This window comes from Dasypus novemcinctus, chromosome 6 (assembly GCF_030445035.2).
Source record: "Dasypus novemcinctus isolate mDasNov1 chromosome 6, mDasNov1.1.hap2, whole genome shotgun sequence".
Lineage (NCBI taxonomy): Eukaryota > Metazoa > Chordata > Mammalia > Cingulata > Dasypodidae > Dasypus > Dasypus novemcinctus.
This window is the reverse complement of record NC_080678.1, coordinates 99,730,195-99,756,213: the sequence shown is the minus strand read 5'-3', so window position 1 is coordinate 99,756,213 and position 26,019 is coordinate 99,730,195. Positions and strand designations below refer to the sequence as shown.

The following is a 26,019-nucleotide window of genomic DNA, read 5'->3' as shown; positions in this document are numbered from 1 at the left end:
ATTTTAAAATCAACTGGTAAAGGAAAACTAATTCTACTGGACCCTTCTTAAAATGTCACTCTGATGATTACCTTTCTTTGTTTCAACCGGTATGAAAGCTGTGAGAAAAACCCTTATCAGGGAGGCTGGTTAAGGGTTCCTGCTGGCAAATAAAGCCATTTTTCCTTCCTAACCTATGTCCGTGCGTCCGTCTGTTCTGTGGCACCCAGCTGAGGGCCCCGGCCCCTTCACATCCATGGCTGCCCCAGAGATACCAAGGGTCTGGTGGAAAGAAAAAGCCTGGGAAGATGGGAAAGTTACCTGGACATTTCTCACTCACAGGCCCATCACACCTTTCTGGCTCAGGTACACAAGCACAACCTGTGAGCAATCATTGGCTCACAACTACAGCTTAGAATGGAAACAAAAATTAAAAAGCTAAGCAAAAGCAAACAGAAGTATCTGTGGCTCCATATCATGGGGAAAACAGATTCCACACTCAAATAAGTAAATGAACCAAGTAAAAATAGCATAACAACAATACTCAGAAGAAAAAAAAATATTAGACTGCAGAGTTGTTATAATATGAAAGAGCTAAAGGCAAGCAAAGAAACAAAAAGTGATTAACACAGAGGAAAAGGAAATTGTCAGTAGAAATTGTCTCCCTGTGGACCCAGATGCTGGACTTAGCAGATGAAGACTTCACACAGCTATTACAGATAACTCCAAAGATCTAAAGGAAGCCAAGCTTGAAGCATGAAAAGAAAGTGCAGTGGCAAAGGCTTGACAAAGAAAGAAGCAAATAGCAAGGAGGAAACATCAAAAACAGAATCACATTCTATTTCACTTCACCCCAGAACTCTGGCTGACAGTGGCAGCTTGCCCCGATGTGGGCAGAAGAGGAAGAGAGAGGGCTGGGACCTTGTGTTGGCTGCTGACAGCTGCTGAGCTCCACTCCTCTCTTTTACTCACCATGCCATATCCAGATAAGCTGAGAAGAAAACCCATGGGCTCTTCCTTGGGTGCCAGTGGGAGATTCAAACCATGCAAGCCCTGGCCCTCAGCCTGACACTCTAACCACCATAAAAACCCAAGCCATTTTCCTGTTTCTATTCTCTCAGCCTCTTTTGGACCAGCTCGAGGATCCTATACTGGTCTTCCCAGCAATCCTCGCTAAGTGAGTAACAGACCTTTCCAGCCCTCGAGGCATATGTGGGCTGGTCTTGGCAGTCAAAGCAAATATATGTTGTTTCATTGTGACTCAGCAGTGCCTACAACAACTTCCTTTAACAATATAAAATGGCATAAAGCAATAATCATAACACTGGATTGTTGGGTATAAAGCATATTTTAGTTTCATGACTGCTAAAGCAAATGTCATGGAATGTGTTGGTCTCAACAATGGAATTTATAGGCCAGTTCCTCTCTGTCAGTGGACCTGTTAAACTTAGACCCGTTAAACTTAGAAAACAAGTTATCTGCTTCTGATGTACAGTGGAGGGATGGACATAGGATAATCATTCCCTTTCCAGAAGGGAGAAATTGGAAAGCAGGAGTCACAGGTTCCAATCAATTCCAAAACCCAGCAGATAAAACTCCATTAGATTTCAAGGTCTGAGAGTCACTGGTAAGTCAATGTTTTGTCATCTGGGACTGATGGAGCAGCAGCCTCACTCCTTCCAAGCATTTGCACAGTGGCCACGCTCTCCCCAAACACTGGGGTGAAGGTTCCCCTCTCCAATTGATGGATGGTGGTCAGGCTCTCCATAAACGTTGGGACACAGACTCCACCCTCTCTAAGAGTGGGGTTTGTGGCCAAGCTCTCCACAAACCCTGGGGCACTGGCCCACCTTCTCCAAGCATCCAGGTGGCAGCCAGGCTCTCCCTGAGTAAGAGGCCCAAGGCCTGCCCCCTCCAAGCACTGGGGCAGATGGCCTGACTTCAAGGGCAGGGGTGGACCTGCCCCTTCCACACACAGACCTGAGGAGATCTTTTGAGTCCACATTTTGGCTTCCCTGCTTCTGCCCTTGACATCATTCTTCCTTCACTTCATCCTTTCCTGTCCCTTTCCATCTAGGTTGGCAGTGGCTCCACTCATACAAATTTCTTAAAAATCTCCTTTGTTTGTGTGCAATTCTCAGGGGTCCAAACCATCAGAAAATGAACTTTCCACAGATCCTTCCTGCAAAACTGCATTTCCACTGCTGGCTTGCACAGAAATGGCTGGATCCACGTTCAGTAAAACCTTCACACGGTACACTGTCCATGGACTCACTGTCTGGAAGCTCAGGGAGCTCCCTGATCAGCCATTTCTGGGCCTATTCTCAGAATACTATCTGGATAGGCTCAGAATTCTCCAATCAATTTCTGGTTTCTTATGCTTAAGAGTTCATTTCTTATCTTATCCCTTCCTTTCACATTTTACTATAAGCTGTAAGGAGAGGCCAAACTGCACCCTCCACACACCTTGGAAATCTCCTGAGCTAAATATCCAAGTTTATTGCTTATAAGTTCTGCCTTCCATCTGACATCAGAATGCAATTTTGCCAAGTTCTCCACCACTTTAAAACAAGGATAGCCTTTCTTCCAGATCCCAGTAAGACATGCATCATTTCCTTCTAAGGCCCCATCATAGGTACCTTTAACATCCATCTTCCTACCAACAGTCTCTAAAGTCATCCAGGCTTTTTCTATCAAGTAACTCACAGCTCTTCCACTACCACCTATTATCCAATTCCAAATCTGTTGCCACATTTTTTGGCATTTGCAATTGTAGTATTCTTCTACTGGTACCAAAAACTATCCAGTTTTCTGACTGTGAAAGTAAAAACCATGCAATGAGGTGATGTGAACAATGGGAATTTACTGGTACCTGATTTGAGACTAGAAGTCCCAGGTCAAGGCATCCTCAAGGCGATGCTCTCTCCCAGAGGACTGCAGTGTCCTGGAAGCTGCCAGCAATCCCTGGCACTTGGCTTTCCTGTCACATGACATTGCACAAGTGACTGCTCTGGCTTCTCAGTTCCTCTGACTTGCAGCTTCTGGCTTCTCCCTGTGGCTTTTTCCTCATCTGACTAATACTCTACTTATAAGGGACTCCAGTAATTCAGAATAAAGCCTAAACTGATTTATGTGGGCTAAACCTGAAGTGAGGAACATCCTGAAGAAATCTTATGTACAATGGTTCCACATCCACAGGAATGGATGATGCTTAAAAACACATTTTTTTGTAGTACGTAGCTCTAAGCCAGCACATGCATATATGGGTGAGTTATTTATGGTAATAGCATAAAGGAAGGAGAGTAAATGGATCTATATTGAAGCTACATTTTTTATTTTACCAGAATTAATGTTACACTGAAGAATAATGATGAGTTTTGTTTTTTTTTTTCTGGGTACCAAATAACTTTATTTGAAGGAATGGTACCAATGAAAGAACTTCGTAGATGTTGATACAACTTATAGAAAAGGTAAACCCAACACACATGCACTACTACCCTGTGGCTCTGGGGAAGCCAACAGAAGGTTTAGCTCTCATCACTGCTTCCCAGAGTGTGCTTGTCAAAGAGATGCTCTGCCAAGCCAGAATCCGGGGCCCCCATCTTGCGCAGGTTGGTCACCCAGTTCTTTGATGGACTTCACCTGCTCATTCAGGTAATGGGTCAATGAAGTCACACAAATGGGGGTCATTTTTGTCAGTAGCCAGTTTGTGCAGTTCCAGTAGTGACTGATTCACCCTTTTTTCCAAGTGTAATGCACACTCCATTGCATTCAATCCGCTTTCCCAGTCATCTCGTTCTGGTTTCTTGATATCCTGAAGGAAGATTCTGCCGCCTCGTTGGTTCTGCAGCTTCATTAGTTTCTCAGCATGTTTCCTCTCCTCATGAGATTGGTGAAGAAAATATTTGGCAAAGTTCTTCAAAGCCACATCATCACGGTCAAAGTAGTAAGACATCGACAGGTAGACGTAAGAGGCGTAGAGCTCCAGGTTGATCTGGCGGTTGATGGCGGCCTCCGAGTCCTGGTTGTAGTTCTGGCGCACCTGCGATGGGGATGTGGTCGTCATGATGGGCGGTTGAGAAGCGGCGGCTGTGCGACACTGGACGGACAGTGACAAGCAGCTGGGGGTGGCTGGCCAACAGGGGCGAGCGCCGGGTTCCATTCAAGCACTGTTGAAGCAGGAAACCACGGCGACTCTCCACGAAGACGTCTGGCCTAATGATGAGTTAAGTTGCATAGTGTTATCTCTAGAGGAACCACTAAGATCATGTCAAAAATAATAAAGAAAATTAACAAAACAACAATAAAGGAATTAAAATGTCACACTAAATATAACTATTTAATGCAGTTTTAGTAATCTATAACCTGCAGTTCAGTCACCTGTTTTTATAGATGAAATTATATTAAAACAACAAATTCTGGTTGTTGTTGATGTGGAAAAGTGGGGGATGTTGTTGATCTGGGAAAGGTAGGGGATGTGGGGAGTAGAGAATATGGAAACCTCATAATTTTTAAAGTAACATTTTGTGTGATCTATGTATCTTTTAAAAATAAATAAAAAAATATTTTAAAAAATTATATTAAAACACAGCATTTGTTTACACACTGCCAATGACTGCATTCACATTACCATGGCAGAGTTGAAAAGTTGTGACAAAGACCCAATGGCCCAAAGTCTAAAATATTTACCATTTTACCCTTAAAGAAAAAAAAAAATAGCGCTTACCATACAAATAGAGTCATCTTTAAAAAAAAAAAAGAAAAAAAACTACATTGGTAATTAGGGAAATTCAAATTAAAACCACAATGAGATACTGCTTCAGGCCCACTAGGAAGTCTATCATAAGATAGAAAACAGAAAATAGTAAGTGTTGGTGAGGATGCAGAGAACTAGAAACCTTTACACATTACTGGTGACACTCTAGGATGGTGCAGCCAAGGTGGAAATCAGTTTGGCAATTCCATAGAAAATTGAAAATAGAATTAGCATATGACCTGGAAATCCCATTTCTTGGTATATACCCAAAAGAACTGAAAGCAGTGACTTGAACAGGAATTTGTACACCAATGTTCATTGCAGCATTATTCCCAATCGCCAAAAGGTAGAAGCAACCCAGGTGTCTATCAACAGAATAATGGTTAAACAAAACGTGGTCTATACATTCAAAGGAATGTTATTCAGCCATAAAAGGGAATGAAGTTCAGATGCATGTGACAAGGATCAACCCTAGAGACATAATGTTGATGAAATAAGCCAGACAAATAATGACAAGTATTGCATGGTCTTGTTTATGTGAAACACCTGGGAGGAGCAAACTTCACAGAGACAAATGGTAGCATGTGGGTTCTTGGCAGGACGGGGAAGGGAAGAGTTACTGATTAACAACTGAAGTGTCTCTGTGTGAAGTGATGAAAATATAGGGGTAATGGATATTGGTGATAGTGGCACAATATTGGGAATATAATTAATACTACAGAATTGTGCATATAAATGTAGTGGAAAAGGGAAATTTTGAGTTGCATATTTGTTACCACAATGAAAAGTTTAAAATTTTTAAACAGATGAGGTCATAGAGGAGTGGGGTGGCCCCTTGACCCAACATGACTGCTGCCCTTAGAAGACATGGGGAAAATGTCGCTTCCAGCCCGGGAATGCCAGCAAATGCTGGAAGCTGGAAGGGGCAGGAAGGATTTTCCTTTCCCAGAAATGGAAATACCTTGATTATGGATTTCTAGCCTTCACAAATATGAGATAACAAATTTCAAACATATGCATTTCAGAAAATATATATGTATATCAAACTCTATCAATAATTATGTTAAATTTGAATAAATAAATACCTCAATATAAAGGCAGTGATTATCAGACTGGATTTTTAAAAATCCAAATATATGCTGTCTATAAGAAAATCACTTTACTTGGAAAGTACAAATAAATTGAAACTAAAACCACACAAAAAAGGTACATGATGGAATACAAAATTATGAAAGATCTCAAATAAATAAATGTCAGGCAAAATAAACTTGTGAGCAAAGATTATTACTAGAGACAAATAGGGACATCTCTTAATGATAAAAGAGTTGATTCCTGAGGAAGATTTAAACAGTATAAATGAATAAAACCTGAGATCCCAAAAACAGATGAAGTAAAATGTGACAGAACTGAAAACAGAAATAATTCCACAGTGATAGCCAGACTTCAATATATCACTATCAATAATTAATAGAATAAACAGAAAATCAGCAATGACATTGATGTTTGAACAATACTATCAACCAACTTGGCTAAACTGATACTTTTAGAACAACTAAAACAAGAATCTACAACAAGTATCAAGGCATTGAAATGAGAAAAGGATAGGCTTATGGTGCCGGTACAATGAAAAATCCACATGCAAAAACTGAACTTAAACTTTTATCTCACTATACACAGAACTTAATCAAAATGGATCACAGGCCTCAATAGAATTGCTAAAACATTGTAACTTCTTGAGGGAAACATGGCAGGTAATCTATACGCACCTCAGTAATGTAAGGAGTTAGAAATGACAGCAAGGTTAATAGTATGAATACAGGAATGTTTTTCTTTTGAAAGTGTTAAGAATATGATGGTGATACATGGGAAAATTACAACTAATGTAACTAAAAATAAAAAGAAATGACACTAATAGCACAATTGATCAAAGAAAAAAACAAGACTTCATAAAAATAAAATATGTTTTCCTTCAGAGATACCTTTAAGAAAATGAAAAATAAAGCCATAGGTTGGAGGAAATATTTGCAAATTATATATTGGATAAAGGATTTGTATCTAGAAGATATAATAACACTTATAACCCAATAATCAGAAGAACAACAATCCAATGAAAAAATGAGCAAAATATACGAATGGATATTTCACCAAAGAAGACAGACAAAGCACTTGGCAGGACCTTCAACATTTTTTATCATTAGGGAAATACCACCTAAAACCATAGTAAGATCCCATTACATGCGGACTAAAAAGCTATAATAAAAGTCAGAATAACATGCTGGTGAGGATGTGGAGAACCTGGAAGCCCCCGTCTTTCTAGTGAATCTGTAAAATGTTACAGCCACTTAGCAGTTTGACAGTTTCTTAAAAAGCCAAACCTAAACATTTCCTATGACTCAGCAACCGCATTCGAGGTTTTTACTGAGAACGTATGGAAACAGCCAGACAAAGACCTGCACCCCAGTGTCCACAGTGGCAAGATTTATAAGACTGGAAACGATTCCAAAGCCTGCTGGCTGGTGAATAAATAAAATAGGCAAATCCACCAATGGAAGCCACAAAGCAATGAAAAGAAATGGGCTCCTGACACAACCACAGCCTGGGAGGGACTCCGACATTGCCATTACAGAAACCAGCACGGAAGACAGCATGCTGTGTGTTCCCATTTACGTGACAAGCCAGAAAAGAGAGACCCCTGGGACAGAGAGCAGTCCAGTGCTTCCACTCACTTCCTGCTCGGTCCACCCTGCCCAGCCAAGACCTTGACTCTGAAGAGAGAGCTCTGGAGAAAGAGAAGGCAGATGGGTGGATTCGTTTGCCTTTAGGTCCATCGGTGTTTTGATGTGAACAACAAAAATCTCAAATTAGGCGATTCCCCTAAAGCACCCAGAGGCACGCTGGAGAGGGTGGGAGCAGAGGCTACAGTCTTCAGACACTACACAGAGAACCTGGACGGGAGACTGGCCGCACTCGAAACCCCAATACTTCAAAAAACAGTAGCCAAGAGGTGGGAGGTGTCCCTAAGTTGAAACAGCTCCGTCTGTAGATGACATTTGCGTGTGGAGAATCAGCTTCGCATTTCGATATGCTCTGAGCTTTCTGAAACAAGCTGACAGCAGAGCTTCCATCTATAAGAGCTTTGCAATTTCCACGGTGTTCACCATCCAGGACACTTTAATGGCACAGGAAGCTCTCGGATTTCCCAAGTTTACAGAAGAAAAAGTAACCAAAGCCCACCCAGGCTGTGAGTGGCCCACCGAGGGTTAGAGCCCAGGTCCCACGGCCCCAAGTCTGCAAGCTCCACAGCCCGCTACACCCACTCCTCCTGTCTATCCCACACACCCACCTGCAGTCCACCCCCACATGCCCACCCCCAGCCAGCCCATCACCCCACAGGCCCAGGCCTGCCCACCATTGTACCCTCACCCATGCACACTCACCCCCATCCCGTCCACGACCCGCATGCCCACCCCCACCCCATCTACTCCCTGCATGCCCCCCGCATGCCCACCCCTGGTCCATCTCTCTAGAACTGGGGTACAGCAGGGCTTCGTGGCCCAATCAGGACCTACTTCGGCCATGGCCCAAGCCAGCAAACCTGCATTTGTAACATTTTACTAAGTTCTTGTATGTTTTTTTACTCACCTTAAAGTTTAGGATAGGTTGTTTTCCTACATTTATAACAGCCTCTGTTGGACATCGCTTACCCTCTCCCAGGGGAGGGGGTGGAGATCTTAACTGTGTAATTATAATCCCAATTACAGCTGATTCCGTAGGGGAGCCCTGAAGGGGCCACAGGTGGGTGATGCAGCTGATGCCGGCATGAAATGCATGTAAATGGATACTGAATAATTTCCTAAAGAAGAACTTGACAGCTCTCAGAAAGGGGTTACCCACTGCATTACAGTCAGTGTTTTTTCAGTGAGAACACAGGTTTAATTACAGTGGAATCCAGTAGGTATTTTGAAAATATTCCCTTGAGAAGTATATTTTAGGGGAATATGTTGCCTGCATTGAGAGATTCAGTGATGACTTAGCAAACTATAGTTATTGAAGAGAAAAAATCTAAAGACATTCTGAAAGGTTTCATGTGCTGAAATGGATTTTTTAATTTCTTAACTAATTTCCTACTGTAAATTGACCATTATTTAGTAGTGATTTTTTTCAGGTAAACACTGATGAAATGCTTTACATGACCTAAATTCATTTGTTTATGAAGCAGAGAGTAAAATTGTCAGCGCCTGGCCTCACCAAATCTCATGTCCAAATGGAAGCCTGAGGAAACAGGAAAGAGCATTATTTCACACACAAGATACCGAGATTTTATTCCATGGTTTGACGTTGAGTTTAGTCATTGGTTACTGCCAGCAGGTCATGTCCAGAAGACCAGATGTAATTTAAATAAAAACTGAGTTCCGTAACGAGTAGGTTCTGCGTGGAAAATTCAGTAGGACACTGACACGGAGATCTAACTGGGGACAGGGCAGAGGCCCCTGCCAACACTTTCTGTGCCACTCCTGTAATGCCCAACTTCTTCAGTTCATTCACAAAGGACGGTGAGCGGGGCACAGAAGGGTCCACGCCTCAGAAACCCCCAGCAGAGGGGAGGGCGACACCGCAGGTGCCTCGAGAGCTGTCCTCTTCCTGCCTCCTCAGAAGCCTTGGTCTGCTGCCTCCACCTTCATTATTCTCTGAACAGCCGTGTTAGTTAGACATCGTCATCAGTTTCTGAAAGTCGTCATTCAAATAGGTGCTGATAAAACCCCTTAAACAAGGAGCACTTTGTCTTACTGCTCATACAAATAGACACTAAAAACAATGAATATCACATCATGTGTGTCGGAGGCCTTAGCGCCTGCTACACGTCTCTCAGAATAACGGCCGAGGTGACTGTTTCTCCAATTGCGCCAGCTGAGGTTGTGTTTACCTAAGCTCACTTGGTGAATGAGAGCAAGACGTGGAAACAGAACAAATCCATGTCCCAGAATTCTCAAGAGATTCTTAATGGGGAGAACGTTTCATGTTACAGGTTTGTTGGCAAGGTAGTTGAAAATAGAGAGATCAGTAAGAAATATGCAGCATGGAGACCATATTTTAAAAATACACTTATTAAAATGGTAAATGGAAACATTGTTAATATATTTGTGTATATTTAGCCCTGTAGGGATGCTTCAAATTTATTTAATTAACAATTAGCTTATGATACTCACTAAGGGATATTGCTCACTATTACTCAGACTTACAAGATTGCCATAAGCTTCTCTTGACACCAATTTATTTAAAAGCTGCAGGCAGGTAATGCAGCAGGTGACATAACAGGTGACCCAGTCAGGTGATGTATCACAGCCATGTGACACAGAAGCCATTAAGGTGAGCTACACTTCATTCCTTCCTTTTATAAATATTCTCCAGATGATGCAAGTGACACAGCAAGTGATGAGCCAGGTGACACATCCAGGGATGCTACATGCTTCCATGGTGGCATGAGGCATTCCTCTTTAGTAGGAATAGCCTTTGCAACATCAGTGACTTTCTCCCCCAGGTGACTTCCCAGGTGAGAGGAGAGAAGCCTGCATGGTTTTGCTTGGCGCTGTCCAATGGACATGTTGGAAATAATAAATTGCTCTGTATCTATACTGTGCAAAGCAGTAACCACCAGCCACACGTGGCTACTGAGCACTGGAAATGTGGGAGCCCAATCAGGGAACTGAACTCTTAACTCTATTTAACTTTAATTGATTTGAATTTAGAGTGGTATATGGATTGTGCCTACAGCATTGGAAGGTGCTGGTTTTGAAGCCCCGGGGAAGGAGGGACGGCATCTGTTGTAACACAGTCCTCACAAGGGACATGCCACATGGTCGGCACTCAGTGTGGCCAAGAGCTCCGCCTCCCTGCCAGGTGTCAGGACTAGTGGTGCATGCGTAGTCTGCCCGTCGAGAATCAGAGCCTCCATCTGGTGCCTTTTACCAGAGCAATGTTGCCTGCTCAGAGCTGAGAGTCCACCCTTATCGGGTTTCTAAGGGAAAATTAGGGAAAACAGCTAGAGAGTTAACCCATGTTCATATGTATCCTTAGAGAAGGCAAACGTGTTCTGTTAACCATTTACACAAATAGCCTGTTCAGCAGAATTGGAGAATATTTATAAAAGGAAGGAATGAAGTATAGCTCACCTTAATGGATTCAAATAAATCTTCTGATTTGATGACTTTGGGAATTTGATTTCCATGTAGCAGCAAGTTAGTTTCACAGAACACCTCTCATATTTAATTGAATAATTATAACTGTGTACTACCTTTCATGAATAATTGCTACCTCTACATGGTTACTTTTAGCATATCATCCTATTTAAATGAGTTACACAAATTAACATTTCAATATACATATTCAATGTATACTCTTTACAAGTACAATAGGAACTTCAGGAACTGTCCTCTGCAATTCCACAAATCACGCCAGCTCTTCTTAACAGTGCTGACAGGGAGGAGGGCAGTTCCGGGCACTTAGCCTTTTATCTATATTGAAGGTAATCATAAAACAAAACTATTTAGAATAGCTTAGGAAGATTTCCATTAAGATATTTACATTGATTTGAAGTGACGCCAGCATTTATCTATGTAAACAGTAAAAATCTCAAGAACAAGTGCACTCCTGCCTTGGCCGTCTGCACAGGCTCTGAGCTGACTGGCGCGGCTCCTTGGGCGCTTGGGCCGGCAGTAGGGCTGTCACGCCTCGTGCTCCTGACACGTGTAATTCCTCGTGCTCCTGACGCGTGGAGGCGTGGTGCTCTCTCCATCTCTAAGGCCCCTCCGCGGCTGGCCTAATTCTCGCAAGCGGTGGGCTTCACCTTGGTGAAGGTTCAACGTGTTGGATTTTGCGACCAGGCCTCGGGGAGGACGCCTGTCCCTCCCCATGGACGGCCCCTTCCGGGTTTGGCAGGTCGTGCTGGCTCACCTGGGGAGCGGCTGGCACACCTGGGAAGCTCTCACCCGGCAGCCACGCTCCCAGTGCTGCGCCAACCCTGAGCCCACCTTCCTCCCGGGCTGACTCAGAGAACTTCTCACATGCCCTTTCCTAACGCGGGTCCCCAGTCTCCCCACAACCAGCTTGAAGACAAGGTCCACCTTTGGTCACCTCCCTGAGTGGTCTGATTCCAACGCCAGCCACGAGCTACCCCCCAGAAGGGCCTGGACATTGGAAGTGAAGGCTCCAGCTACTGGTCTTCTGAGACCTGCAAATGTGTTTGCCTGGCCTAGCTGTCGCCGGTAGGAGAGAACGTCGCAGTTAATCCACCTTTTGCCCATCAAAGCAGAAGCACCGTCTGTGCTTCCTCACCCGAGATGAACACGAGGCTGCATCTCTTGTCAAAGCCTGCTACATTCTGGCTGGATATTGGTTTTCAGGATGAAATTAAGTGCTAAGCGTTAGGGCAGATGCAAGAATAGGTGTGGCTGATAGATCCAAAGGAATCTTAGAACAGCCCTTTCCACTAAAAGGTGTATTTTTCAGGAGGTATGGCGGATTGAACCTGGCACCTTGTACATGGGAAGCAGGTGCTCAAACCACTGAGCTGCACCCACTCCTTAAAGATTTAATTTTTAAATAGAAAAAAAAAAAACCCAACAAAAACCAAAAACGACTTGAAAGGAAGCAGTGGCCTGCTCAGCTGTCATGTTCTGTGAGCACTCATTTCTCATGAAGCCAGGAGAGCATCTTCTCGCTGGCTGCAAAACCCTTAGGCCTGTTTTCCAAGACGTCCTTCTCCGTGTGGCTTTCACGCAGCCAACACATCCAGGAGAACCCCCTGTCTCTCAAAACCAGCCGCACTGGCGCGGTCCAGGGCGGGCTCCGACTGGAGGGGGCTCGCCTCGCCCTCCCCACAGTGGCCGGGGCCTGGGGGCAGCGCGGGCCGGTAGCCTTCCCGGAGCCAGCAGCTCAGCGACTTACTAGATAATGGAGAGCTGGTTTCCTGAGGTGGGGGTCACCGATGAAGACGCAGGTGAAGTTCTGGGGGTCTGGCAGAGCCAGGGAGCGCCCGCTGCCTGCTCGCCCGCCCCACCCCCCAGCGGACCCCTTTCCTACCGCGCCCTGGCTTCCCAGCAGGCTTCGCGGGGGCGCGCCCTTGGGGCTTCATCCCCGGCTAAGGCGCCCGCTTTCCCCTGCAGCGCCCACTGCAGCCCCAGCTTCCGCCCTCAGGACACCTGAGCGGAGGGGACGTGGTCTGCTGAGCCCCCCCCCCCACACACACACAAGGGCCCTCGGATGGCCTTGCACCCTCAGGTCGGGTCTGCTCCCCTGAGCCCTTTAAACCCGATCCAGAGCTCGGGTGGGGGAGGAAGCAGAGATTCCTTGCCACGCCTCCGCTAGATCTGGTGGGGGGGCCCAGCAGGCGCCAGCAGAGAGAGGGGAGCTCCGCCCTGCACCCGCGGGCAAGGCCCCAGGACAGGAAGGCGCTTGGGAGGAGGTGCCCTGGGCCCCTGCGCAGCCAGGGCTGGGGGCGCACTGGCTGGTGCCTGAGCCGCGCGGGTGGGTGATTTGAGAGGCAGCGTCGGAAACTGATGCAAAGGCCCACGCGGCGGGGACTGACTGCCCACGGCCCAGACCCCTGCCCGGCTGGGCTTGTCTCCCCAGCGGCCCACGGCTGTGAGCTTTTCCATGACTCCTGTGCACTTTTCAAGGGTTAAACTTGACCTTGAAACAACATTTACCCCGTTGATGTTAAGTTTTACCCAAGCCCTGTGATCTTGGAGAACAGTGAGGGTTAAGAAACCCCTGGGCCACCTGTGTTTAAAGAAGGTTTATGAAAAGCACCAGCCCTGCCCGCATCTGGGGCGAGGCTTGGCCGCCTGCTTGGCCACCCGCTGGGCGCCGCCTTTGCCCCAGAGATCAGCTGATCCCTTCAATGTGAACAAAATGTTTGTCCACCAAAATTGTGCAAAGCTTTCCTCTGTTCTCCAGATGCCTGACTCTAAGGACACCTTCCAGAAAGCACACTGCTGTCTGATCACACACCCCCTCATCCCACCTCCCCACCTTCCCCCTGAAGAAACCCCTTTGCCCAATGAACCGTTGGCTGAGCCTGCAGTCAGAGCGGCTCCGGGTTGCCACAGCCCCTTCCCCTGCTGAAGCAGCCCCTCCCCTTACAACGGTCCTCTAGGAGGAAGTCTGCATCTGTTTTTGACACCTGCCACTCTCCCCCGGCTGAAACTCCATGTGTGCACGTGCGTGCATGTGTGTACATACATGCGTGTGCATAGGTATGCGGGCACGTGTGCATGCACGTGTGCCATGAGCATCAAAGGCTGCTGGGGAGCAAGTCCTGGCCACTCGCACTAAGTAAAGAGGGTCCAGCGGCCCCGACGGTGTGTCGTGTCCATTCTGCTGACCTGCCTGAACACGGCTGTCCACACTATGCCTCCAGAGGGCCCTTTAAAGTGCATCGCACCTCAGACCCAGCCCCACGGACTCCACCTGCCACCTGGCGAGAGCAGGGAGCCCTTTGCAGGGTTTAGGAAGAGCCCACGATCCACCAGGGGCGTAAACACGGGCCTTCCCTGACCTCCGCTTTCGTGACTTTTCTCTCCCCACTCCTCAGAATGAGTCAGCCGTCCGTCCGAGCAATCCCTGGTCGTGTGCTCTGAGCGTGAAGTTCATGCAAAGTACAGATTTTTGTCCCTTTTTTATTAAGCCAGGGATCAGAACTAATAGTGAACACAAAGCATGGATCCTGGGGGCTGGAAGCCCATGAAAAATTCATTTTCACAAGTGGGACATTTTAGAAAGAAGGAGACAAGTGAGTCCTTCTCGGCCCTGAAGATAAAATCACAGACACTGGGGAAACTGCTCATACCAGAAAACTTCTGTACCCACATGACTATGAGGAAACACTGGATTTAACTAGGAATCTCCACTTGATAGGAAGAAATACCAAACAAAAAATTTTTAAAAAATTTAAAAATCAGATCTATATACATGAGGACAATAAAACGCATATTATTTTCATTAACCAAGAGTGATAATAGTTTAGGTAATGGAAATAAATATTCAAATTCATGAACATGGACCTTCACAATTCATGTCTACAACAAATGCCCAGGGAAAGGACAGATGGTCTAATAAATTTATTGTGAAACCAACTATGAATGACATTGCTGGAGATACAGGCATCAGCCTGTGTTTATTTTAAATGAGTATAATAGAATAAACTATTACATATTGGTAAGTAAAATTTTACTTCTGTGAAAATAAAATTAGCTCTGGTTAAAAATATTAAAAAGAGGAAACAGATTATAATATAAATGGTAATGATAACTCAACTGATATTATCTAAGGGTAAATTATTCCAATTTAACCAGTTATCAGTAAGTAATAAACAAAAGTCTATTTTTAAAGGGAGCTTACACTTTGATGGGGAATGGGTGGGTAAGTCAAAATTAAGTTGTAACCTAAACTCTATTGCTACTGATCAGCTTGTCTGGTACATCTGACCTCTTTCCTATTGTTTGGATCATCCTAGCTCTATTTCTCTCTGAGAGTAAACAACAAGGGACCCATGGCTCACCTTTAGCAGGAAATTAAGAATTCTCCAAGTGTCTCCATGTCTCCTTTGAATTTGACCAGCAGCATAAATCTTAATCAACATAGTGATATCAACAAGCATCACACAGCAGCCATCGGTTTTTACAGCTAAACCTGATTTAGAACCACAGCCATAGATGAGATCATTTTTGGTGTCAGCTCCCAGCCCATGTCTGCTGACCCTAGTTCACCATAGTGTCTCCAGCACTTATTCTTGCAAAAGAAGTGGGTCAACCCAGTCAATGGCCCCAGTGAGGCATCACACAGATCTAGGTTCCCAGGGGGTGCCCCAAAGAGTTAATTGAATGTCCAGCGAGAAGTGCATTAAGTCACTGCTGAGATTCCTGCTTAGTTTGTGCAAATAACCTTCCCCTAGTCAAGATAACTCAGAGAGAAAACAGGTATCTGATTACACTGTGGTGCCCCTGGTCTGTCAATCCAAACTAACCTTTCTAAATTTTTATTTTATAGTAAAAAAATAATATTTTCTTTCCCACCTGACCATATTTCCTCAAGCTTGCCCCTTACAACATTTATTTCCAAACAGCCAACAGTGAACTCCCTTTAGTTTTGTTGGTGGAGCTTTCTTTTTAAATAGCTTCTCTCTTACACTCTTTCTTTTTAAATAGCCTCTCTCTTACAGGCTGTCTTTTACTGGGCTCACACCTCGGCCACAAATAGGATCATTCTAAACACTTGTCAAAGCTAAGCAAGGTTAAGCAAAGGTATAAGGGTTTCTTCAAAAATTACATAATGAAAACAATGTGGTAAATTACATTACTTTTAAAAATTCAGCAAATTTAAGCAAGTGAACATAATTTGCCTCAAAAAATGTTGGCATGCAGCAGTTTGATGAAAGATCATTGGTGTAAAATAACTCAGTCCCAAAGTATTCCTGACAAAAAGACTTGCTAAATGTGGCCACGGTAAATGAGATGCACCCCAGCTCCCCTTTAATGTATCTCCATTTCTGGATATGACAGGGAGATGTTCCAATACAGAAACCTCAGGTTAAAGAAGAAGTTAAAAAAAAAAAAAAAGGCAACTTCATTGTGTGCATTTAAAACAATGTGAAGGTGATGCCAAACACCAATGCTGTTGAGCAAAACCAAAACAGATTGCACACGATGCTGTCCATACTTTTAATAGAAGTACTAGGATTTAAACATTTTTCCAGTATTCTATGCATTATTTCACTTTTAGGTGTTTACTAAATATGCATATTTGTGGCTTGAATAGTGAACCTCCAAAATTCATGTCCATCTATGACACTTGGAATAAGGGACTTTGCAGATATATTTAATTTAAGAATTTTGAGATGATATTACCCTGGATTTAGCCTGGGTCCTAAAGCTGATGACTGGTGTCCTCATTAGAGAAAGGACTTGGAGATTTGAGACTCAAACTTGAGGACAAATGTAGAGAAGAGGGTCCTGTGGGGAGAGAAGAGGCTGGGGTGATGCACCCACAAGCAAGGAACCACCAGAGGCCAGGGGAGCTGCGGAGCTGATTCCCGCTTAGAGCTGCAGAAGAAACCACCTGCCACCACCTCAACTTCAGAATTCTGGGCTTCAAAATTCTCTCACAGTGAGTGTAAGAATAAATGTCTGCTGTTTTAAGCCACCTGGTTTGTGGCAAGTTTTCACAGCAGACCTAGAGAGCTAATGCAGTGTGTATCATTTGAACATACATGCAAACCTTTGTAAGGTAACTGAGGTTCTGTTTCTCTACTCGACATGAGGCTGGGGCCGCTGGATGGAGAAATGAGAACAACATGGGCCAGGACCAAAGAACATACCGAGATGGTCTCCTCCCACCGGTACTGCTTCCAGTTCCTGCCACTGTCGCTGGACATCAGCAGATAGCTGGTCACCCAGTTGGAGCTCCCATACCCACCCTGCGTGGCCATGGTAGTGACCTCCATCCTCTCTCCAAGGTCAATCTGCAACCACTGGTACTTGTTGGACACAAGCGGAGTCCAGCCCCCAGCTCCTTTCATGTGAAAAAAAAACAAAACAAAAAACAAACAAGAGAAAGGAGGAAATATTAAAGTCCACTTTAAAGGACTCTGCTTTTGTAAAACCTGGAATAAATATGCTCATAATCATAAGAAATGAAGAAGAACGTGCAGGGCTTATACAAGGATGAGCTCGGAGCTGCTCACTGGCTCTTCAGAGTGTGTGGAGTCCAGGGGTCCTGGGGGGGGCATGCTCTGGGAGTGGGTGGGCTCCCCCAGGAAGGCCACCAGCCCTCAGAACCAGTGTGCTGCTGGCCCACAAACTCAGGGCATCAGCATCCAGCCTTCTCACACCTTCACTGGATGTCAGGGGTGCATTTAACCAATGGTGGATTCAAGCATCTACCCATGTTTAGTGCTGGGAATGCACGGGCACTCCTGACTTGGAGGAGAACTTGACATACAAAGCACAATTACTACCTCAGGCTACTGCTGGCAGTGCCCAGGTGGGGACTGATGACAAAGGAACTGTGGGATAATCTTTCTAAGAGGGGGAGCCCCAAGGAACAAACTGCATCCTCAACATTTTTGCAAGACAGAGAATGCCAACACTACAAAACAACTGGGAGCAAAAAGAGAAAATAAACTGACCCAGCACAGCAGACACTGTCTGCACCCTCTGCTCCCTGTCAAGTGAAGAAATTCATGGGAGATGGGCAACAAGATCTGGGGGATGGGGCAAGGGTGTGACCCCCAAAGTGGGATCTGGTCATGTAAGGGCAGGCACATTTTAAGGGGGTGTGCAATCTAAGGGCCAGGCTTCCAAATGCAGAACTTTTGAGCAAGAAAAACGGCAATGGGTGGTGAAAGGGTAAGAGAAAAAGGGAAAATCCAGGCCCTGTGAGGTGAAAAGAGAACCATAGTATTTAAGGATTTGCAGCACCCCACCAAAACAAAGAAAAAACAATGTGCCTAGAAGTTGTCAGACAGACAAAATGCTGCTGGACAGGATGTTGGGAGACTGAAAGTGGCATCAATACCACCAAAACAGCAAGGTGAGTGAAATCACAGAGAACTGAGAGCACAAGGCAACAAATGCTCATGAACCACTAAGGAAAATCCCTGCCCTCTTAAACCAACATGAAGAAGGAGACACTAATGCTACACTCCACACAAAATTAAATATACTCAAATGAGCTTTGAGTATACACTAACCCCAGCACCAACCACAAGTTCAGTAAAAGTGACAGAAGAGGCCTGTATAGAGAGGTCACATCTGAGTCCAACTCTATCACACTCAGGAGCACAAATTCCAAAGTAGGGCTCACTGTCAAGGCACTGAACTCCAGAGTCATCTGCCGTGACCATAGAACCTGTGTGTCTCTGTAGCCCTCAGGAGTACCAGTACCTAGGGTTGTATCTGCTTTGGCTGTCTCTGGGGTCCTGCTGAGATGTGTGTAAGCATGACCCCTCTGATGACCTCCCAATTCATTCTCTTACCCATATATACTAATTTGTCTTTACCATTTCCCCCTTTTATTCAAGATATTTTTCTAGTTGCATCACCAGCCGGTGATTGGTAGTAATTCCTCTGTGCCAGGGAGGTTCATCCCCAGGAGCCATGTCCCATTCTGGGGGGAAAGTAATGCATTTATATGCTGAATTAGGCTTAGAGAGTGGCCACATTTGAGCATACTCAGGAGACTTGAATCTCTGGACTGGCCATGTGCCAACTGGGCCCTAAGTCTCAGCAGAGTTGCAATTCCTACTGGTTTGTTGGACTTCCCAGGTCAGCTAACAGGGAGTTGAAGATGGTCAACCACCACACCAGGGAACTGACAGTGCCTACAACTGCAAGCAGGAGAAACACATCCATCAGCCATGTGAGATCTAAACCCCCTCTTGATTTAGAGGTGGAGTGGACATCACTATCGCAGGGTCCACAGGATAGAGGAAAAAAATGTGGATTAGAGTGGACATACTGGTATTCTACTATAGAACTTTTGTGCCTCTAGCTGTGGAAGAAATTGTATCATTGATGTAAAGACAGTGGCCACAGTAGTTGCTGAGGGCAAGGAGAGGGAAGAAGAGATGTGATGTGGGGCCATTTTGGGGCCATGGCCCACTGGATGCACTGGGGGAGAGTGTAAACAACAATGTAAACCACAAACCATATAGTGTAGCAGTGCTCCAAAATGTATTCAACAAATACAATGAATGTGCCACAGTGATGAAAGAGGTTGATGATGTGGGAGAAGTGTGGGCATTGGGATTTGGGGTATATGGAAACCGCTTATATTTTTTAATGTAAAATCTGTTGTGATCTATGTATCTTTAAAAAATAGTTTAATAAAAAAAAATAGAATTTTATACATATGAGCTTTGAGGATCTGAAAATCCACCTGAGTCAGAAATCTAAATCTCAGAACAAACATGGACCAAAAAAGAGGGAGAAATGAAAAGTGAATTGATTTACTTCAGGAAGGAAATGGAAGGAAAACACAAATTACCTCAATAATAAGGCATAAATGGCAAGATGCCTGAGGGAGAAGAGAATCAAATGGAAAAACAATAAGAGACACCAAAGAAAGGCAGGAAAACAAGAGAATAAAATTAAGAGAAAAAGTAAAAAGTCACAGAGAAAGTAATGATAATGGAAGATAGGCAAGAAGGAATGATACACATATTACTGGAATCCTTGAGAAGAAAAACACAGTGGTGGGGTGAAAATTACTAAAGACAATAATCCAAGTGAAACTTTCCAGAAAAAGAAAAAGAACTCACAGACATTAAGACACAACCAATCCAATGTCCACAGAGAAAATGTGGAATGGGTGTGGGAACGGTAGCCATGGGGGCTGCTGGGTGTGGGGAACGGGAGGAAGAGATGCGATGTGGAGGCGTTTTTGGGACGTGGAGTTGTCCTGGATAGTGCTTCACGGACAATTACGGGACACTGTAGATCCCCCCAGGGCCCACTGGATGGAACGTGAGAGAGTCTGGGCTATGATGTGGACCATTGACTATGTGGTGCAGTGATGCTCAGAGATGAACTTACCAGGTGCAATGGATGTGTCATGATGATGGGAGAGAGTGTTGCTGTGGGGGGAGTGGGGGGCGGGGGCGGTGGGGTTGAATGGGACCTCATATTTTTTTTAATGTAAATTAAAAAATAAATAAATAATTAAAAAAAAAAAGATGCGCACAAGGAGTGCCATGCCACGCAGGGGTGTCCCCCACGTAGGGGAGCACCACGCGCAAGGAGTGCACCCTGTAAGGAGAGCTGCCCAGTGTGAAAGAAAGTGCAGCCTGTCCAGGAATGCTGCCACACACACAGAGACATGGAGAGCTGACACAACAAGATGACACAACAAAAAGAACACAGATTCCTGTGCCACTGACAACAGCAGAAAGCAGACAAAGAAGATGCAGCAAATGGACACAAAGAACAGACAACCAGGGTGGGGGAGGGGGGAAGGGGAGAGAAATAAATAAATACATAAATTAAAAAAAAAAAGATGCATCCAACAGCCTTGGTAAGTACAAGCATCAGTAAAACACATAGCTCAGTGGAACAGGCCAAAGATTCCAGAATCACATCCGAATATATGTAGAAATTCTGCATGTGAAAAAAGTGCATCTCAAAAACCAGGAAAAGGTGTTTTTTTAAATAAATGGTGCTGGGACAACCAGGTTGCCCTTTGGGAAAAAAAAATAAAAGTAGATCAATATTTCACAACATATACAAGAATCAACTCCCAATGGATCAAGGATCTACACTTAAAAATGAAACCACACAAGTACTTGAAGAGAACTTGCATGAATTCCTTTCTAATCTTGCTTTATTTTTATTTTTCTCTCTCTCTACTTTTGAAAAAATGTTACATTAAAAAAATATAAGAGGTTCCCATATACCACTCCCCCCCACCCCACTCCTCCCATATCATCAACCTCTTTCATCATGGCACATTCATTGCATTTGGTGAATATACTTTGGAGCACTGCTGCACTATATGGATCATGGCTTACATTGTAGTTTACACTCTCCCTCAGTCCACCCAGTGGACCATGGCAGGACATACAATGTCCAGCATCTGTCCCTGCAGTACCACCCAGGACAACTCCAAGTCTTGAAAATACTCCCACATCATATCATTTTTTCCCTTTCCCTGCCTTCAGCAGCTACCATGGCCACTTTCTCCATATCAATGCTACAATTTCTTCCATTACTCATTACAATAGTTCCATAGTAGAATATCAGTAAGTCCACTCTAATTCATACTCTATTCCTCCATCCTGTGGACCCTAGGATGGTTATGTCCACTCCACCTCTACATTGAGAGGGGGCTTAGATCTCACATGGATGATGGATGCAATTCTCCTGCTTGCAGTTGTAGGCACTCTTGGCTCCCTGGTGTGGTAGTTGACCTTCTTCACCTAACCCTAACCCTAACCCTAACCTTTTTAATCTTGATATAGGATAAAGCTTTTTTATTGGAGAAAATATCTGTAACATATCTCATACACAACACTAAATATGTAGAAGAGTAGTTGAATAAACTGCAGGACATCCACATAATGGAGAACTATGAAGCTAAAAAAAAAAAAAAAAAAAAGAGAGTAAGATCTCCAAGAACCAATATGGGCTGACTCCCAGTATATATTACTAAATGAAAGTAGTGAAGCTCCAAAGACTATCTAGAGTCTGCTACCCTGTGAGAGAAAGAAGGGGGAATAAGGAAATAGCTAACAACTGCTTATTTATGGAAAAGTGATGGAGTATAAACCAGAAGCTGCAGAGGTGGCCCACCCACAGGGGTGGGAGGAGAAGGCACAGAGCAATGGGAAGGGATGGCAGGGCTACTCAGGGGTCAGATATCCCTGAGCATCTTGTGCAGAGCTCTGACTGAGCACCACTGTGAAGTGCCATACTGTCTCCACCTGCTCCAGAAGCAGGCAGTCGAAGCAAATGGGAAAACCAAGATGGACTAGAGACACCAATAAATGAACCTGTGTTTTAGACAAACACCCAGGCACACTGGCTACAGGATGGTGTTCAATTTATATAAGAGATGTGTATGAGTGTGTGCATGTGTGCACAGTGGTTTGTGTGCACACGTATTTCCTAGGTCTGCCTACAAGGCCAGGGAGCCACAAAATCCAGGAGCTCCGAGTAACCCCACCTCCAGAGAGTGATTTCTAAACACCATTCTCCAATAACTTGAGCAGGGATCCTTGCAGAATGGTTGGTCCTGGGCTGAGGCAGGGAAAGTACAAGATGAGCCTAGAACATCTTACAGTGCAGGAAAGTAAGTGCTCAGAGGAGGGACTTCTCAAAGAATGCAAGGAGTCCACACCAAAATAAACAAACAAAATCACATAAAATCATGCTTGGGGGTGGGGAGCTCTTCCTCTGAGGGGAATCCCAATTAATAAATGTGGGAGGAGTATCAGAGGGCAGCACCATTGGGCAAACACCAGAGTAATGAGTGTCCTGGATGGGACCTGATGAATGCTAAAGTTAGAGTGTGAAAAATGAGGAAAACAGCTTTGCCTATCTCAACACATCTCCCCCAAGACACAGTCACCCTCACAGGAAGAGAGTCACTTCCAGTGGAGAAGGACAAGGGGTCCAGGTGGACCTCAAGGCAGATCCATGTCAAAGGCCTATGTTATGAAGCACTGTAACTGATCATAAATTAACAAATACATTTTAGCCCACTGAATTGTATTTTAGGCACTTACTAGCCCTTGATATATTACAATATAGCTTTGATATGTGTTACTCTTTAAAAATATTGAGAAGCAATATCTGTAACTATTGTGACTCACTGAACTGTAATTCAGATGTTTTGTTTCTTTGATGTCACTGCTGTTTTATAAACTGCATAATCTTTACCTTATAACTGAACGTAAGGAAATGATTAGTAACTGGCCCTTGCTCATATCCCTTTGTTTTGTTTTGCAACCCTGAAGTCTGATTCTCCTGTAGGTAGCCTTCAATGTTTATACAAAATAACATGGCAGTCCAGAATGGACCAAGCCAGTTCTAATGAATTAGTCTGCGTGACACGTGCAAGAGTGTAAACCTTAAACTTTCAGTGATGTGAGTGTGTCATCAAGCTGCACAGACTCAGAATTAGACAACCTCTAACCTGACCTCTCTTTCTAGCCTCACAGCATGAGTGGGAGTGATGCCCAACTTCCACTCCCATATCCCACTATCATTTTCTACATAACCCACCTCCTCGTTCAGTGTCACAAAAAAACCACAGTACTTCCAATTCAGGGAGACAGGTTTGAGGACTGGTCCATAGCCAAATTAGTAACAAATAGTACAAATCGATAAGATCAACTTAGTAACAAATAGTACAAATAGATAAGCTCAACTTAGTAGCAAATACTACAAATACATTAGCTCAACTTAGTAACAAATAGTACAGATCAATAAGACCAACTTAGTAACAAATACTAACTTAGATAAGATCAACTTAGGTACAAACAGGACAAATAGATCACCTTATTAATGAATGTTAATAGCACAAATAGATAAGCTCAATTTAGAAACAAATAGTACAAATAGATAAGGTCTACTTAGTAACAAACTGTACAAGGAGAGTTAGGTAAGAGAGTGGCTTAAGTCAATAGCAAATGCTCTTCAACCAAGACACTTGGGGCACAGGCCTTTACCTGGATGAAGGAATTATGAGTGCAGTGACTTATAAAAGAGGTGAGTTCACCGGGGGTTTTTCAGTTAAAAGTTTCCTAAATGGTCACAAATGCAGATGCTCTTTTATCTGTTCCCTCCATTTTTAATCTGCAAGGATCTGAAAAAGCTTCTACAATGGTGGCCTGAGTATTTCAGTTAGGTAAGGAGTGGAGGCGCCTGGAGATTCTGCTAGACTATCTGGTCTAGAAGAGTGTGCTTTTCTCCCTGTATGGATGAGGAAAAGGAGATCCCAAGACTGAGTAAATTTGTCCAGTATCCTCCAGGTTATGGTGGTGCTATTTTTAAAGAAAAACTTTAAAATTTATTTGAGCATGTTATTTTTGAAATCAGCCTTTTCACTTTTTTACCTGATCCCCAAATTATGATTCAACAGAGGCACATTTCACTCCAAGAATGTACTGAAGTAAAGTATCAAATTCACACTGCCATCTGGCTGTAAACAACGTGGCTGCGAGGTCCCCATGCAGGGTAGTTTCTGCCTGGAAGCCTGTGCATTCCACAAGGCAGGCCACCTCAGCATCACCATCACCACCACCACCACAGGGAGAGAGAGGGAAAGGTGCGGGCTTCCCTCTGGGTGGACCACCTGGCAGGAGAAGCCATCCCCATCCCTGGTCTACTTAGTCAAGGGAGCATCACACGAGGGGCCGTCCCTGGCATTTAAGGGGTGCAGGGCAGTGAGAGCTCAGGATGCAGAGCCCAAGAAAGCAGCAGAGCACTTAGGTGGGGCACCTACATTTCACTCAAGCAAATGGCTTCACTGAAATTGCCACCAAGCTTCCCTCTGAGATAATTGCACTGTTTCAGATATAAATCATCCGTTTGTGCTTTTTTCCTCCTTACATAATTGCTCCTAATTTACAGGCTCCAGAAAAGTCCCTGTGAGGGTGAGAGAGAAAGGGGTGGGGTGTCCGGTTGTTTCTGGGGTGAGAGTCTATCTGGATTTACCCCTTTCTGACGCTCGGGTGACTTTCTCACTGAGGAATTTTGTTTAAATTCCACCCCTGCCCTGGTGCTGAAGGGTTGGTAAGCATTTCTATTAGCACATCATCACCACCAAAAAAGCCAACTACAAGTGAATGTAGCATATATTTTGAGAATTTACAGTATTTCTTTTTTTTTTGGGGGGGGATGACTCATGTTTTTTATTATTCATTTTTTTAAAATATTACATTCAAAAAATATGAGGTCCCACTCAACCCCACCACCCCCACCCCACCACTCTCCCCACAGCAACACTCTCTCCCATCATCATGACACATCCATTGCATTTGGTAAGTACATCTCTGGACATTGCTGCACCTCATGGTCAATGGTCCATATCATAGCCCATACTCTCCCACGTTCCATCCAGTGGGCCCTGGGAGGATCTATAATGTCTGATAATTGTCCCTGAAGCACCACCCAGGACAACTCCAAGACCCAAAAAATGCCTCCACATCTCATCTCTTCCTCCCATTCCCCGTGCCCAGCAGCCACCATGGCCACTTTTCCCACACCAATGCCACATTTTCTCTGTGGACCTTGGACTGGTTGTGTCCATTGCACATCTATATCAAGAGGGGGTTTAGATTCCACATGGATACTGGATGCAATCCTCCTGCTTTCAGTTGTAGGCACTCTAGGCTCCATGGTGTAGTGGTTGACATTCTTCAACTCCATGTTAGCTGAGTGAGGTAAGAGAGTCCAGACTTCAAGCCTTGGGTTTCCCACTCTTGAGATGGGAGGGAGAAGAGAAACCAGTAGGACCATTTTCCTTCAGCCGGGATTCCACTCTTCGGGCCTGTAGGTGCAGCTTTCCTCCTCCGAAGAGGATGCCCTTAAGAAAGAGACACCCTTAGCTCAGGGCTTTCCATGTCCAGGAGAGTAAGCCACAGAACTGGTTTCTGATTAGTGCACCACACTCCCTTGTTGACACAGATTCCCTCTGCAGAGGGACCCCTTGCCTGGCAGTTCCCAGGGGACCCAGCAGATGTGGGTCATTGGAGACTGACAAGGTCATGGAGATGACCCTGGGAATAA

General features: G+C 44.5%; 1 protein-coding gene and 1 pseudogene across 1 annotated transcript in view; both read right to left on the bottom strand.

The window, feature by feature from the left end:
* LOC111760785 (contactin-associated protein-like 3) overlaps nucleotides 1-26,019 on the bottom strand; it is a 187,622-nt gene that overhangs the window by 120,899 nt on the left and 40,704 nt on the right. Inside the window, 1 exon segment of the mRNA XM_071215562.1 lies at nucleotides 17,109-17,302. Coding sequence (XP_071071663.1) covers nucleotides 17,109-17,234 — 126 coding nt within the window. The 5' untranslated portion in view covers nucleotides 17,235-17,302.
* On the bottom strand, nucleotides 3,367-4,079 carry LOC101421405 (ferritin heavy chain pseudogene; annotated as a pseudogene).